This window comes from Oryzias latipes, chromosome 5, assembly GCF_002234675.1.
Source record: "Oryzias latipes chromosome 5, ASM223467v1".
Classification (NCBI taxonomy): domain Eukaryota; kingdom Metazoa; phylum Chordata; class Actinopteri; order Beloniformes; family Adrianichthyidae; genus Oryzias; species Oryzias latipes.
In genome coordinates this window covers 4,075,332-4,092,756 of record NC_019863.2, presented here as the reverse complement: position 1 = coordinate 4,092,756, position 17,425 = coordinate 4,075,332, and the positions used below count along the sequence as shown (strand labels likewise).

The 17,425-nt window shown below is 41.6% G+C and overlaps 1 protein-coding gene across 3 annotated transcripts in view; it reads right to left on the bottom strand.

Moving 5' to 3' along the window:
- Positions 1–359: 359 nt before the first annotated feature.
- Positions 360–17,425, bottom strand: part of arhgef25 (Rho guanine nucleotide exchange factor 25) — a 42,607-nt gene continuing 25,541 nt past the window's right edge. For all 3 annotated transcript variants that reach the window (XM_011474675.3, XM_004068563.4, XM_020703044.2), the window contains 13 exons: positions 14,329–14,456; positions 13,231–13,297; positions 13,047–13,150; positions 12,885–12,954; positions 11,581–11,670; positions 11,382–11,474; positions 11,246–11,296; positions 11,086–11,163; positions 10,815–11,006; positions 10,554–10,734; positions 9,502–9,704; positions 9,298–9,432; positions 360–2,002 (listed from right to left, as the gene is read on the bottom strand). In XM_011474675.3, the coding sequence (XP_011472977.1) occupies positions 1,898–2,002; positions 9,298–9,432; positions 9,502–9,704; positions 10,554–10,734; positions 10,815–11,006; positions 11,086–11,163; positions 11,246–11,296; positions 11,382–11,474; positions 11,581–11,670; positions 12,885–12,954; positions 13,047–13,150; positions 13,231–13,297; positions 14,329–14,456 (1,497 nt within the window). In that variant the 3' untranslated portion in view covers positions 360–1,897. The remainder of the gene's footprint in view (positions 2,003–9,297; positions 9,433–9,501; positions 9,705–10,553; positions 10,735–10,814; positions 11,007–11,085; positions 11,164–11,245; positions 11,297–11,381; positions 11,475–11,580; positions 11,671–12,884; positions 12,955–13,046; positions 13,151–13,230; positions 13,298–14,328; positions 14,457–17,425) is intronic.

The following is a 17,425-nucleotide window of genomic DNA, read 5'->3' as shown; positions in this document are numbered from 1 at the left end:
GATTTTTCTTTTTTATTCTTTGTTTAAGGGCTAAAAATAATGATGGCCATGAAAATTATTTGTGATTTTTTTTAAGTGTTCAGCTCGCCTTGACCCCCCCCCCCCCCCCCCCCCCCCAGACCTTGGGTCGATTGCCTCCTTTGTTTAATTGTAAGTCCGCCCCTGCCCGAATCCAAAATACTGGCTTGAGTTTATTTATTATATTTGACCTTTACTCATCCAGGTACAATGTTCTCATTTTCAACTGTGGCCTGGCAAAAGGCAAGAGCTTTTCAGAAAGGCAAAGGAAAGGGAGGAAACAGACCAAAAACATTCGCAATGATAAGATGAATACTGAAGCAGCAGGACAGAGTCGCTTGAACATTTTTGTGAAGGATCTAACATCACATTTGTCCTTAGTCTTTATTGAAGGATCATTTTTCACGAAAATATCACACCAATACTATGGAAAGTGATGTAGAAAAAGATCTAAAATATTGAAATTGGCTTGAAAAAAGTTTCAAACCAACGTAAACCTCTTTGTAGTGGTGATAACATAATGTTGCAGCATTTCTATGTCAACTTACCTTTTAAAATGTCAAATTTTAAAGTCAAAAGAAATTAAAACATAAAGCTCTATTCACTGCAGGAACTTCCCCTCAATTTAACACTGAGGATTCTTCTCCACAAGGGGGCGCTTCACACCAGCAGGTTCACTTCAAACCCAGCTTCTCTGATGCTATAGGTCTCAATGTTTATTGCTTTGTTTCAAATTTAAAACGTTTTCTTCCATACCCTAGTTAACGTTATCATTTAAATCACCGAAAACCCACTCTCCAATTTGTTTCACACGTTTAGCTTTACAGCAAAAATTTACTTTGCACTCAGAATAAAGCGCATACATTATTAAAAACAAATCTCTATTAAACATAAGTGCATCTGCACATTCTGATTAAAAAGACAGTAGTAGATTATTGATCTCTGAGGTTTTTTGCAGTTGTTCCACAACTTAAAGAAACACAAACTGAAAAAAAACGAACACAATTGGAATATGAACATTAAGATGTCTGTTCAAACTCATCTCCTTTTAGGACATGCGCTCACAGGTTTAAAAATAAATACATGACAGAGAAAACATTTACTTGGTGGAGGCTTTATGTGCATGAAAGTCCAAACACTCATTTTAAATGATGGCTAACATTTTTCTGTAGAAAGTCGACCAGACAGCCACAAAGAGAAACAGAGTCTTGACAGTGAACGATTGTTCCACGGTGGATTTGTGACCGGCATTTTATGCCTGAACAAACAAGAGCATATGAGAAAAAAAGAAAAACAAGTATGTGAACTTCTCTTTCATAGTACACGTTCATGACAGTACAATCCCATAGAAATGATTGATTTTAGAGCGTGATGGATTAGCTTCTCCGTTTTATCTTTCCTCTCTCTGCTTCCTTATCAAACATACATTGGCGTAATTTCACAAATGTGCTGAACCCAGATAACACTCACAATGCAAGGGTTAAAAAGAAAAAGAGTCCACTTTGTGGAAACCTTAGCTACATGCTAGATCTGAGGGAACACGTGGATGGATTCCAGAGCCAAAGCAGACGTTCAGCGAGCTCCAGGACAGAGGGAATTAAATTAAATTTGTAAAAATGTAGCAAAAATATCAAATAGGAAGTTTTCAATGAAAAGAACAAGAAACGGAAACCTTTGCAATATGAAGCCACATTAAAACGCAGATTTTCACCCTATATTCATCTCACCTGTACTTATCTAATCATCGTATCCTGTATATAACACAACAAAATCAAGCCACTAGAATCCAGACAGGCCTGTATCAAAGGAAAGACTCAACAGGGACCCTGTGGATTTCAGTGCAGGATTGAGAGGACAGAGTTTGTGCCTCATTGATGGGTCACGGCTGTTCTGTCTCCTTTAGCTGATCCAAGCTGTGCGGTCGATGCGCTGAATAAGAGGCAGCATCACAGAACGTGATGGTCTGGAAACTGGCAGACACCCCCTGAGAGGAGAGACACATCCCATTCAATCCCTGTTTTCTGTGAGGTCACATCCAGGTTATGGATCACCTCAGGTGTATGGAGGGATTGATTTTTGTGCCATTATTCCAAGCACAACCCTTTAAAAGTTTTGTGTGCTTAAAAAAAAAAAAAAGTTGGACTTGAAACTCAAAAATGCGTCCAAACAAAAAAATGTTTCCCTCCAGAGACATTCTCTCTTCTGCGCTCGAAACAGAGCGAGAAACCGCGTCACAAACGTGCCACAGAAGCCTGCAAATCACAGACATCAACCCTCACCTCCATGTTTTTTTGAGTAAAAATTGCTTTGCGCTTGGATTAATGGCACAAAAATCAGCCCACACAGGTGTAGCTAAGTATTTCATGAACGAAAAACAGACTGCGAAGAAATCGTATTTTTTTCACTAGAACAGTAAACAGTTTAAAAATACATGGAAGTAATCAAATTAGGCAGAAAAACCAACTGCAGAGAGATTAAAACAGCTTTTATTTTGTCTGATCAGAGGAGGGAAGCACAACACAGACTCAAATAACTTAAAAACACAACTGTCTTATTTATAAAGTAGGTGTTCATTTCTTTATTACTGAGCCCGTGTCCTGACATTAAGATATAAAAATATATCTTGTTCCCACAGATTAATATCTTGTTCCCACAGGTTATTATGTCGTTCGCACGAAATACTATTGCGTTCCCTCAAAATACTACTCCGTTCCCTCGAAATGATTAACTCGTGCGAACGCAATAATTATGTCGTTCGAACGCAATAATTAATCCGTTCGAACGCAATAATTATTCACGTCATAAGTCATTCACGCGGATATGCTCTCTGTACGCCGGCAAAAGCCGCTTTCAGCGGTAACTTCCGTGTCTCTGTGACCCATATTCGTTCAAAAAAGGAACATGAAAAACAAAAATGATCACTTTATTACCGTCTCAATGAATATAAGAAAAATATCAATAGATTTATGATAACTAGGCTGCTTTGTCATACGATAGCTCCTGCTAGGCTACTACTAGCTCCGCCGCAGAGCTCTTTGATGTATGCCGGCATTTGGGCAACTGGCTGGTCTGTTGTCAGACAGCTGATATTGTAGTTTAGGGTCGAACAGGAATAATAATATTCAGGACTTGTCTTTCATTAACTTTAGCAGTCAGTCGCTTTACATTCGAAGGCTATAAGGATACATGCTAACTGACTAGCCGATCATTGATCCTGTTATTCATTTACGTCATAGATTTACAGCAGATACCTTTACATTTCTGTCTGTGTGTGTCTCATTACATTGCATTGAAGACACGGAGGATGTTTAGAGAACAGATTTATTTATTTTAAAAAGCACAAAGCATCCATCGTATTCACGTTCACATCATCTGGTACGCCCTCAGTCATCTTGCTGCAAAAGCCGCTTCCTGCCGCTACTTCCGTGTCTCTGTGAGCATTCAATAGGGGTAAAAATAAAAGCAAGAATGGTCGATCTGTTATTGGCTCGATGTAAATCTGATAAATATCATATTAGGCTGGCTGCTTCGCCTAAAGCACTTACCTTTAGCTTGTAGCATAACAACAATAGCAGTACGTCAAGTTTCCCAGAATGCTTTGCGGCCAATCATTGGTCTTGTTGTTAGACCTTGGTCACAGGGACACGGTGATTGGCCAATGATTGCAGTAGTTATCATAAATGTTTTGATATTTTTCTTATATTCATTGAGACGGTAATAAAGTGATCATTTTTGTTTTTCATGTTCCTTTTTTGAACGAATATGGGTCACAGAGACACGGATGTTACCGCTGAAAGCGGCTTTTGCCGGCGTACAGAGAGCATATCCGCGTGAATGACTTATGACGTGAATAATTATTGCGTTCGAACGGATTAATTATTGCGTTCGAACGACATAATTATTGCGTTCGCACGAGTTAATCATTTCGAGGGAACGGAATAGTATTTTGAGGGAACGCAATAGTATCTTGTGGGAACGGAATAGTATTTCGTGCGAACAAGATATTAATCTGTGGTAACAAGATTCATTTTATATCTTAATGTCAGGACACGGGCTCCGTACTTTATTATCTTATTATAAAAATACTGTTTGGCACAAAGAAGAGCCCTCTAGTAAAAGGAAACAGCACAGATTCACACAGCAAAAAGTCAATCTTCAGAAGGTCAACAGTACGGAGCCCGTGTCCTGACATTAAGATATAAAAATATATCTTGTTCCCACAGATTAATATCTTGTTCCCACAGGTTATTATGTCGTTCGCACGAAATACTATTCCGTTCCCACAAGATACTATTCCGTTCCCACAAGATACTATTGCGTTCCCTCAAAATACTATTCCGTTCCCTCGAAATGATTAACTCGTGCGAACGCAATAATTATGTCGTTCAAACGCAATAATTAATCCGTTCGAACGCAATAATTATTCACGTCATAAGTCATTCACGCGGATATGCTCTCTGTACGCCGGCAAAAGCCGCTTTCAGCGGTAACTTCCGTGTCTCTGTGACCCATATTCGTTCAAAAAAGGAACATGAAAAACAAAAATGATCACTTTATTACCGTCTCAATGAATATAAGAAAAATATCAAAAGATTTATGATAACTAGGCTGCTTTGTCATACGATAGCTCCTGCTAGGCTACTACTAGCTCCGCCGCAGAGCTCTCTGATCATATATGCCGGCATTTGGGCAACTGGCTGGTCTTGTCAGACAGCTGATATTGTAGTTTAGGGTCGAATAGGAATAATAATATTCAGGACTTGTCTTTTATTAACTTTAGCAGTCAGTATCTTTACATTCGAAGGCTATTAGGCTACATGCTAACTGACTAGCCGATCATTTCCTGTTATTAATTTACGTCATAGATTTACAGCAGATACCTTCACATTCCTGTCTGTGTGTGTCTCATTACATTGCATTGAAGACACGGAGGATGTTTAGAGAACAGATTTATTTATTTTAAAAAGCACAGAAGCATCCATCGTATTCACGTTCACATCATCTGGTACGCCCTCAGTCATCTTGCTGCAAAAGCCGCTTCCTGCCGCTACTTCCGTGTCTCTGTGAGCATTCAATAGGGGTAAAAATAAAAGCAAGAATGGTCGATCTGTTATTTTCTCGATGAAAATCTGAAAAATATCATATTAAGCTGGATGCTTCGCCTAAAGCACTTACCTTTAGCTTGTAGCATAACAACAATAGCAGTACGTCCCGTTTCCCAGAGTGCTTTGCTGCCAATCACTAGCCAATCACCGTGTCCCTGTGACCAAGGTCTAACAACAAGACCAATAATTGGCCAGTGATTGGCAGCAAAGCACTCTGGGAAACGGGACGTACTGCTATTGTTGTTATGCTACAAGCTAAAGGTAAGTGCTTTAGGCGAAGCATCCAGCTTAATATGATATTTTTCAGATTTTCATCGAGAAAATAACAGATCGACTATTCTTGCTTTTATTTTTACCCCTATTGAATGCTCACAGAGACACGGAAGTAGCGGCAGGAAGCGGTTTTTGCAGCAAGATGACTGAGGCGTACCAGATGATGATGTGAACGTGAATACGATGGATGCTTCTGTGCTTTTTAAAATAAATAAATCTGTTCTCTAAACATCCTCCGTGTCTTCAATGCAATGTAATGAGACACACACAGACAGAAATGTGAAGGTATCTGCTGTAAATCTATGACGTAAATTAATAACAGGAAATGATCGGCTAGTCAGTTAGCATGTAGCCTAATAGCCTTCGAATGTAAAGATACTGACTGCTAAAGTTAATAAAAGACAAGTCCTGAATATTATTATTCCTATTCGACCCTAAACTACAATATCAGCTGTCTGACAACAGACCAGCCAGTTGCCCAAATGCCGGCATATATGATCAGAGAGCTCTGCGGCGGAGCTAGTAGTAGCCTAGCAGGAGCTATCGTATGACAAAGCAGCCTAGTTATCATAAATCTTTTGATATTTTTCTTATATTCATTGAGACTGTAATAAAGTGATCATTTTTGTTTTTCATGTTCCTCTTTTGAACGAATATGGGTCACAGAGACACGGAAGTTACCGCTGAAAGCGGCTTTTGCCGGCGTACAGAGAGCATATCCGTGTGAATGACTTATGACGTGAATAATTATTGCGTTCGAACGGATTAATTATTGCGTTCGAACGACATAATTATTGCGTTCGCACGAGTTAATCATTTCGAGGGAACGGAATAGTATTTTGAGGGAACGCAATAGTATCTTGTGGGAACGGAATAGTATCTTGTGGGAACGGAATAGTATTTCGTGCGAACGACATAATAACCTGTGGGAACAAGATATTAATCTGTGGGAACAAGATATATTTTTATATCTTAATGTCAGGACACGGGCTCCGTACAACAGACCTTTGTTCCAAGAAATAAAAAGGGCTAATTTTCTGTCCTTCAAGAAAAAATACTGTATTTTCACGACTATAAGGCGCGCTTAAAGGTCTTACATTTTCCCAAACTGTAGGGGGCGCCCTACGAGGCGGTGCACCTAATGTGTAGCTGTGGGACTGAGGAGGAGTAGTAGAAGATGGCATGAGAACCAACTCAGTTTTTCTCCCGCTGCTTTTTTCCACAGTGAGTGTGTATGTGTGTGTGCTGAGTTCCTGCGTGCCGCGCTCCCCTGTTTGCATAAGGAGGGGGCAGACACTCAGCTAAGTGTGGGTGTGTGTGTGTGTGTGTGTGTGTGTGTGTGTGTGTGTGTGTGTGTGTGTGTGTGTGTGTGCGTGCGTGTGTGCATGTGTGTGTGTGTGTTTGTGTGTGTGTGAGCGCGCATTCAGTTTGTGTTACTCCGTTAGGGAGAGCAGTAATAAAAAAAAAAAGTTTTCCTCCAAAAGAACTGAGACTGGTTCTTTTACTAACCCGCTCTGGAGCCTCTGAGGGTCCGAACCGGGAAGTGAGCCCAGAAAGAAGATCCGCTGTCTCCCCCGCGGTCAGAAACATTGTGGCAGGAAAGGTTCAACACTGGCATGCATGTTTTACCGGTATGTTGTGTTAACATGTCCGGTCAAATACCGATGAGAAATGAGACCGCGCCCTAAAACTCAGTGCGCCCTGTGGTCGTGAAAATACAGTACTGTAAATTCCAGACCCATTTACAAGCTGCTTCCACCCATTTTCACGTGTGTAACTATTTTTACACATATACAAGCCGCGTCAGAGTACAAGCCGCATATAGTAGGCATCATAGTGAATCTGAGAAGTCACATCCTGACTCCCAGAGTAAGTACTCTGCATTGGCACACTGTGGGAGGAGTCAGCCTTGCTTCAGGCTCATGCATGTGACTATACCCACATCTGCCAAACAGCATGCACCTCTATTCTGTTCACAAGTTCCTCAGTTATGGTTTTTTTATTTATTTATTTTTTTTTTGTTTTTTTTACTTATTGACAATCTAGTTATCATACATAAAATTACAAACAGTAACCATGTAATCAACATTACATCCCTCAGTTATGATGAGGAAATTTACATTCGCGATTCCCCATTTCCCATGAGTCTTAGGGGCTAAAGGCGGGTCTAACCCCCAGCTCGCCACACTGTTGTACGTGTTTAAGAATGAGCAAGTATCAGCAGTGCATGGAGGGGTGAACGGGAACAGCTCTCCTTCCGCTTGTGTCGCGGTAGCATTATGGGAGTAACAGGGCTGGTTAAAAAAACACACCGGTAAAATAAAGCAGCGACGACTGAAAGCGCGCCTCAGCGTGATACCAGCGCCTCAGTGCGGTGCGTGCGTCAGAAGTTTCCTTACACAACAAACACTGTTGCTCCGCGGACGCCTCTGCGCTCCGCGCTCGCCCCCCTTCCTATCTTCTCCGACACCTCTGGCCAGGGCGGCTCCAGGGAGGAGCAAATCGTGTCTGTACAGAGCAATCGGACTTAATACTGTAAGTTTTGTGGATGAGGGGCGGATGTGTTGTTACGTGTGGGAGCCATCAGACTGCCATCGGCCCCACAGCTCTATAAGAGCAGCAGGACATGTCTCCAGCTCACACGGAGGCTGTGAGCTTTTCAATGCAAAATTCCGCTCAGTTCTTAGAAACCGTTAAAACGATCACGTCGATTTGTGTTTCCAGTCGTGTCCCGACAAAATAAAGGCTGATGTTATTCCCACATATTTACGTGCAGCCAGCAGAGTCACTATGACTCAGAGGTAAATTCACTCCTGAGCATGCGCTGTTCTCTCCGTCACGCAGCAAACCGGCTTTTCCAAACCCGTTGGTGACGGTGGACTTTTTTACGCTGCTTTTAACGATTGCTTCTAACTTGAAAGTTTCATCATATTGTAGCGGCGATCACGTGCACGTTGGGTCTAATGGCACCAAAGGATTCTGGGATGCGGCCGGGCATGCGTGTTTCGTTTTGTTGAACCATGACTGAAGTGTCTAAGACCTGAACTGAGGTCCATGCTGTTTGGCTGTTTAGTGAGTTGAAAAACAAATGCCTCGTGCTTGGTGTTAGATAGAGAATCAAACCATTCACTGAGTCCGAAAGGACGTACACGGTGGCTGCCAATTAAATTCATAAATTAGCCGCATCACTGAATAAGCCGCAGGGCTGTAAGCGCAGGAAAAAAGCAGCGGCTTATAGTCCGGAAATTACGGTAATTTTATCAAGAAAGTTTTTCAAAAGCAAAAGAATCTGAGTTTGAGAAAACATGTTGTAATGACTATATTCCTTCTCCCTAATGGTAATACCATTGTTCTTACCCATTTATCTTTTTTTTTTTTTTGCTTATTTACAGACAATCTCTCAATGGGGTAAAGATTTTTCACTAAAGGGAGCCTGTTTTTGAAGAACCGAGAGGAGAGGACCACGGTGTGAATTCGGGTCAGATCAGCACGTCTTTTAAATGCGGGCGATGCGATCTAACCATTTCCAACACTTGGTGGAAGTGTGAGTGGACACGATAAAACGGCAGGTCAGTGGGTTTCCCTGACCCACTGACCTGACTGTCCAGTCCAGTCAGAACCAGCACAGAAACAAAAACAGGATATTTGACAAAGGCAGACAAAGAGTAATTTCCTCCCAGCATTGCTGATCATAATAAATGGTTGCTGTGACAAAAGCTGCACCAGTTTCATCGAAGCTCTTCAGAAATCACAGAATACGTCTTGCAGTTGTGCAGCTGCAAGACAGAAATTACTGACGTTTGTTGACTTTTTTGTTGTTTTAGCTCCAGTACACTTTCCACTTTTCTTAGAGTCGTAGGTTTTTTTTTTGTTTTTGTAGCACAACAGAGTAGGGTGTTACCTTGTGACTGTGATGGCTGCAGGGTGACAGGCTGGTGCATGAAGCACAGTCAGGCTTCACTTTTGAGCGCATACTGAGCTGCTGAAATGAGGAAAATGGAGCTGCTCGGAACGTCCCCTCACACTGGTTCGAGGTCTAGAGACAAGAGAAAGTCAAGTAAAGACAGGAAACAGAGATGGGTCATAAACGAAAACATGATGTCACCTTGGAGCTTGGCTGCAGTCGTGGCGAGTGAAGAGAGGGCAGCGAGTTGTTGTAGGACAGCAGGCAGGGCTGGTGAGGCCTGTCCATGGACTCCGAGGAGTGAAGCCGCTGGCCGGACGGGGGCACAGCTGGAGACTTCACGGTCCTGCCTAAGCTGTTGGACAGGCTTTCCCTGCGCTGGTACTCTATCGGAGACTGGAGGGCTGCAAGGAGCAGGAGGACGTTAAATCATCCAAACCTTAAAAGGGCCTATATCAGGCAAAATCGACTTTTTTAAGCCTTTGACCCTTGTGCTATCCTAGCAGTGGGAGTGGGGTCATCTAGACCCACTAGACAGTGCGTTGAACCTTTTTTCTTCAATGATTTGTGATCTTCACTGGTGTCCATAGATTACATTACCTTTAATGTAAGATAGTGTAAGATAGATTACCTTTATCCACCTTTGTCATGGTCGGGATAACAGGTCAATGTTAGGGTGGGGTCATCTGGACCCCATAGGATAGCACAAAAAGAAATCCCAAAGTGGTATTCTGATCCATTCACGCATTTCTGAGTATTCCTCTAAAAACCTGCTCTTCAAGCTCCAGCTCTCCCAGTTCACAGAAATGAGCGGGTCCTCACATTGTGACATCACAAAGTGAGGAACCGCCCCTACCAGGAAGAGTCTGCACTGCCAGCCCCGCCCCCAGGCTAACAGACACACCCACTTTCCCCGTGGAGCTAGCGGTGATCGGCTAAACGCTTTCTTTTTCTGTGGACAATATGCACATCCATCTTTGCCAAAGTTTGCATGTTGTTTGTTTTTGTGGGTAAAACGCTGAGGCCGACTCTAGGTCGACGTCATGAAATGGGCGGCACCCACAAGGAGAGAAAGGCGGAGCCTCAAAGATCGAGTCGTCTTACTTCCAGGTAAGAATATTGAATTAAAAAATGGTTCTTTTGTGTGCCACATGGAATATATGATCATATCTATGGATATAGTTAACGCTGAAAAGCTTCGGAAAAGCATGATATAGGCCCTTGAAATCTCTGATTTTGCTGAAGAATCCCACCATTCAGAAAGTTCCTTTGAGTCTCTAAGATCTGGACAACATCATTGAACCAAGCCTGCTGTGTCTCTGGAAACGAAGCATGCATGATGAACCGGGTCACACTGCTGTTGGTTCCCCGCGAGGTCAGGACCAGACAGCAGGGGTCCTCCTCTGAGGGCTGCTCCACACCCAAACAGCTGACCTGCGAGCAACAAACGCCGCTGTCAAACAACAAAGCACAACTTAAAGCCCGAGATCATTACGATGTATTCTCCCCATTACCTTGATGCTGTTTTTAAATATGTACCCTGGCAGCAAAAATCCCTTTTTCTTATCAGTTGGCTCGCTGAAGATGACCAGCTGCTCGAACAGGAAGACACGCCTCTCCCTTGCTCTGGACAGGAGGCCGGCTTCCTGCTCGCTGACAGAGAAAGTATCCTGCTGGAGCAGCTTCCCCTGAGCTGTGATTTTCCCCTGAAACACCACACACACCGTCAAACTGCCGAGTCTGACTCACAACAACCAGCAAAGTCGCTTTTAGGACATTCAGTACCTCAAAGCCTCGGAGTCTTCCCACATTCATCATGTCATTACAACGCTTTGGCACAAAACACATCACCTCCACTGCATTCTGGAAGGACAAACAGTAAAAAAATAAAAGAACTTTTGGAAGGAGAGAAAAAAATATTTGTGTGTCCACAGCGAGTTTCTACCTGAAGCTCCTCAACGTCCCGCCCAGCTTTGCTATAATATTTCAAAAAGTCCTGAGTGCAACGGAGAGAAAAATGAGAGAGGCATGAATCAGAAATCTTGGTCTTTGTTTTCGAAAAACGTTTCTGTGGGGCCAACCTTCAACAGTAACTGATACTTCATGATCCTCTGAACAGGCTTGATCAGGAGATCGTTGAGCTGCAGTCTGTGACCCAGCTGCTGCCGGAGATCCTGCTCACAGATACAAAGAAAAGGGCTCTTTCAATGCACCAGCTTTGAAGGACAGCAGGACCTTTCAGTGAGGCGTGGAGAGCAGCCATAATGCTGGGGGCCTCACCTCAAAGTAGGTCTCAATGTATTCAGAGACGACGTGCTCTGACTTTGGTTTGTTCTGGCAGTAGACCACATACATGTGAAGCCGTCGCTCCTGCAGGTGAACACACACAGCTCCGTGTCTTTGCTGTACACCATTGTCTGATAGTGTGAGTCTAACGGAGAGGGACTCAACGACAAAGCCGCTGTTTTGTTTTTGCAGCACCTATTTGGTTCCGATAATGTAAAAAGACAAATTGTGTTTCACAACAGAACTCTTTCAAAAGCAGACGAGGTAATCGGGTCCATGAAATCGTTCCGCTGGCTAAAAAAGAAGCAGCTGTTCCTCATTAATGACTCAAACAGGACTCCAATACAATCCCATTTTATTCCAGCTGGTGTGGACAGGTCCCCAACATTTCATTTCTCTACTTCATTTTAGGCCACATTTCTTCTTTTCCTCTTATTTAACATCCTTTTATGTTTTGTGTGCTCAGTTGTGTGTTTTATTTTCCAGTGCGTGAGAAAGTCTTTGTATTGGCTAAATGTTTCTTAATGTAAAACATTGTGTTAGATATGTATGACAGGCCTTTATAAATAAAGTTTCATTTGATTTAATTTGATTTGATTTTATCTGATCTGATTTAATTATCAATTATCTGTTTTTCAGTAAAAAAAATGAAACAAGAATAATTCTTGAAAGCCTTAAATTCCCACTCCACTGAGTACTATCAGAGAGTTCTGATCCAGGTTTCAGCTCAGACGGGGAAAACAAAGACGTTCATGGATCTATTTGTCTGACAGTGGATGATCCGAATGAAGCGGAGCAGGAAGCCTGTGACCCGCCCAGTATTTTCTTCATAAAATCTAGAAGCTTTTACAAACAGAATCTTTTCATCTGCTTCAGATTCCAAACAATTTGAATAAAGAAACTCAATTCTAAGCTTGATTTTCTTGATCCACATCCTTCATCAGGTGAAAAACGTTACAAGAACATGTTAAAAATACTACTTTCATCGGAGTTGGTCTTTAAGGTTACCATCTCGTTTCTTTGTTTTCAGGTGGCAGAGCTTGGATTTATGTTAAAACTTCTAATTTGGGTTATTTTCACTCACAACCGGATTTCCTTGCAGAGTCTTTGCCTTTGAGATCTCTTTAGTCAATCCAGAGGGATTGCAAAATCATTTTTACTCTCCAGCTGAGGAAACGGAACACATCTGTATGGCAGCTGGTTCCAAACAAGTGAGGTGTGAAATATCTGAACCATCATCCAAGTGGAAAACATGAAGAGACCAAAAAAAGAACTTCATCAGTGATCTTCCCACTCACGTGTTTGATGAAGAGTTTGGCCAGGCTGTCTGGATTATCCACACATTTCTCCAACTCTCCCAGGAAATACCTGCGTACAGCAGCACAAAGCCAAGATCAGGCGCCGGGAGTCGCACGTGCTCAGAAAAAGGAAACGTCAAGTTAAATGGACTTTGGCCTCACTCCTTGTGCCAGTCATAAATTTGTTGGATGTTTCCAAACACAATCCTGTCCTTCCCTCTCAGATCCTCTGGGACGCTCTGGCTGGACATCATGCTCATGTAGCCCTACCGAAACACAAAAACAGCACATGGATGTTTGAAAGCAAAGAATAATATCATTAGGAACAATCTGGACTAAAGCGTACCTGAACGATTAATCCAAGATCTTCAACATACAACCTCTCTGTCTCAACGAGCTCTGTCAGAACATACCTGCATGAAAAACATGAAGCAAATATGAAAGAGAAGCTAACAGGAAACCATAGTTGAAAATAAAAAATGAATCAGATTAAAAGCAATTTTTTTGTCACTTGTGTGGTTCAGTAAAAAAAAAAACATTTTAAAGATCACAACAACAAATAAAAAATTAAAATAATATTAAAGAGACCATTACATTTTAGAAAAAAAACAACGAAATTTCAGAAACAAAAAACCTTTGGAAGAAAAAAGAAACATAAAAAAACGTAAAATGAAATCTTAGAAAAAACACAATGAGAAACCGGAAAAGAGACAACGGGACGTCGCTGATTGGAGGATGATATCCAGTATCGCTTCATGTCAAGGAACTTTCGGTTAAAATGATGGACAAGCAGCGGCTTCCCAAACCATTTCCAGTTTTTCATTGTGTTTTGTTTTTCTAACATTTCATTTTTTTCTCTGGAAATCACTTTTGTTTTCCCAAATGTTTTTTTTTTACATTTTGGTTTCTGAATCAAGTGATTTTCTAGTGTGATTTCCACTTTAGGGCCACCGTAGTTAAGGCTTTAAACAGTTTCCTAAATCTATTTATCCAAAATCTACCCAAACTTGAGTGAAACTACTAGTAGTTTATTTGTGGAAACGACACACTTTTTCAAACTGCACCTTTTCATCTGCCCCTGATTCATAGCGATTTGAAAAAAGAAATTACTGTAATAGAAATCCAGTTTTAATCTTAATTTTCTGTATAAATGTCCTCCATCATCAGAAAAATGCTACAAGAAAATGTTAAAAAGACCAAAAACCCCATTTTCATTGGAGTGGGTCTTTAATTGACTATTTTTGATGTATTCTTTTTAGAACACAGAACCAGTTCTTTCAAGACCCCCTGGGGTTTTAAGGAGAAACTTCCAGCTCTGAAATCTTTTCTAATTTAATCATTATTATCGGTATTTAGTCATTTCGTCCTTTTTTTGTTTATTCTCTTCAAATGAAATGTGGGGAGTTGAAATGTGTCTGTCTTCAGTGTTGACATAAATGCTCACAAGCTCTTCTCTAAAGCGACACTTCTTTCTTCTTCGCTGTCCACTGCAGCAGATCCCTGACTCGCCGAGTCGTCAGCTGCTGTCCCGCTGTCGTCTCCTGGGAGAGTGTTACTGCTGGACTTCTGACTCTGAAAACACAAGACAAACGCCACCGATGACATGGTAACCTCGCCTCAGGAAGAAAAGAAAAAAGAAAAGAAAAAAGAAAACCCTTGTTCTATCTTAGATGACCCCACCCTTACTTTGACGTGTTCTCCCTACCATGATAAAGGGGGATGAAGGTGGAAAGATTTCATGTAATCCGTGGACACCAGTGAAGATCACAAATCATTGAAGAAAAAATATTCAGAGCACTGTCTAGTGGGTCTAAATGACCCAACTCCCAACGTTAAAGTGCCAAGGATAGCACAAGGGTTACCAATAGGGGTTATGAATCTTCAGACCAACCAGAGGTGTATCAGCGAGTTTTAAATGAATATTGAAAACCGTAACATTTGAGATTAAAATCCTAAACTAGAGACGTTTATATCCATCAGTTTTCCATTCTCCAACCCAGAAACTGTCTGTAAGGATTCTTCAACAAGCATCTGGAATGTTAAAGTTAGGAACATGTGTGACAGATGTGCAAACAGGACAACTAATAAATCCCAGCGTTGAAGTCCATTATCAGGTAAGGAGGTTATTTAAGGAATAACACATATCATCTTATCGTACCATCAGGTGAATCTGACTGCAGTCCTTTGGTTACAATGATCTGCAGTTTATCTTTGCTGGTTCTTCCAAAATGTACATGGAAGAAATCCAACTTGCAGCTCATTTGAACCTAATCTCCATTTTAGTCTCCTCCTCTGTTGAAGCAGGAGGATGAAATTGCGGTAGTCAAAGGGCATCAAAAAGACAAATGTGGTCTAAAATCCTTGAAATGTTTTTTTTTGTTAGTTTCGTTGCACATTTTAAAATACAATTGAAATTATAAACATGTTCTTGGAATGATGATTTGAACTTTAAATAAAGTTTGTACTGTTTTTCACCTCTGTACTGTTGTTTGCTGAGTAAATAGAATAGAATAGAATAGAATAGAATAGAATAGATCCAACAATGGGGAAATTCTCTTGTTACCATAGCTCTATTGATAGATCATGGATATCCCTTAAAATACAGTTAAAAAAACAGAATAACAATCATGTTCATTTTCCAGTGTCTATGAGGTTTTGTAGAGTCTAAAGTTTAATTTAATAGTCTAATTAAGGCTACGTTCAAACTGCAATCTGAAACGACCCAATTCCGATTTTTTTGCCCCTATGCGACCTGTATCTGATCTTTTCATGACAGTCTGAACGACACAGATCCGTTCTTTTCAAATGCGACCCAGGCCACTTATGTATGTGGTCCTGAATCCAATACGTATCCCATCTTTTGAAATGCGACCTCCGTCTGACCGGCCAGGCCACATGTACCCGACCCGTACGTCATTAATACGCTAAAAATGTCATCATTCTGCGTTGAAGTAGGCGGAAACGAGATCATAAACATTAACCATGGCGGACGATGCTGCTGAGACCAGTCAGTGGAAGGGAAGCGAGGTCACCGATCGGATTCATATTTGAGTGACAGGTCTATTCAGGCCAAACTCAAGGGCTCTTATCGCAACCGCGCGTTTTTTGAAAATATTTCCAGCTAAATGGCCGAGTGTGGAGTTGAACCTTCCCCGTGATGACATTTTATTTTCCCTTTCCGACTGTGGTCAGAAGCGTCCTTCTCCAGGGTTTACTTCCCCGTTCTGACCCTTTGATTCTCCAGAGCAGGTTAATAAAGACTCAATAGCATTTATTCTGGGGAATCCTTCTTTTATTATCGTTCTCCTTCCCCCCCATTCCCTACCTCGCTGCACGCACTCTTCTCCTCTCTCTTACACACACGGCCCCAGCACAAACACTTTCCCATTCCCATTCCACAACAGTGGGTACAGACGATCCTGGCTCCAAAAATGAGAAGATTGTAATTGTGCTGGCTCCTTTGTGAAAATAAATGCAATGATGCAAAAAGAGCTCAGCTGTTGATAACACTGTTGTTGACATCCATTGTTAACGTTAGCTACTTTCGCAAACGAGTGACGTCGTTCACCGTTGAGAACTCTTCTGCGGGTCACTTCTGGGTCATTCCACATTCACACAGGAGATCACAAAAATTCGCATTTAATTGGAAATGTGAACGGCCTTGCAAAAAAATAGGATTTTTTTCCAAAAATCGGAATTGAGCATTTACCCCTGCAGTGTGAACGCAGCCTAAATGTCTCTAGCTACATCTGCAGCGTCAAAGCAACTTGCATTCAAGTAACCACTTTGAGTGTAAAGTCAATGCAAACACCCCTTCTGCGTTGATAATCCTCGCGGTCACGCATTGCTACGCATGTTTTTAAGTCTGTGGGATCTACAAACCGGGCGTTCAGTGAACCCACGCAGAATGTTCAACCAGCTGAACTTTTGACAGCTCGAACATCACACAGCTGAACTTTGACCAATCAGGGGCTTGGATTTGGAAGTGATGTGTGACTAGTGTCCTTTTCAAAACACGGAGACACCAACCGGTGGAAAATCGATCACGGAGGAGAAATTAATGACAACGGTTTATATCCGGCTGGATGGTTTGACACCAAATCTTTCATACATCGGAATAAAGCTATGAAAGGAAAAGCCTGAGTAAGATTGGCGAGAGTTGCCTCTTTTCAACTGTGAGTACATGCGCTAGTATCAGGTAGCGACAAAACACCATGTATGAAAGAATGCCTGTTTGGGGGCGTCCTCCAACGCGCCACACATGGCTGGTGTGAACGTAGCTTTATACGTTTAAACACACAAGAGGCTTTTAAAGGTAATATTCTTCTATCAGAAATACTTGTTTAAAAAAGGTCAAACACTGTCTGTTCTGTTTTAAAATCAAAGTTTGACTCTGCAAGTGTAAAGTTGCAGGTTCTAGTGGAAGTTTGTCCTAAAGGGCCGTGAGACAGAAAACGTCTGTCATTTATCAGCAGAACTCTGAACACTTTAACCTTTTAAAACTGCTCTTATCTCTTCAGTAAAGGTAATGAAACATGGTC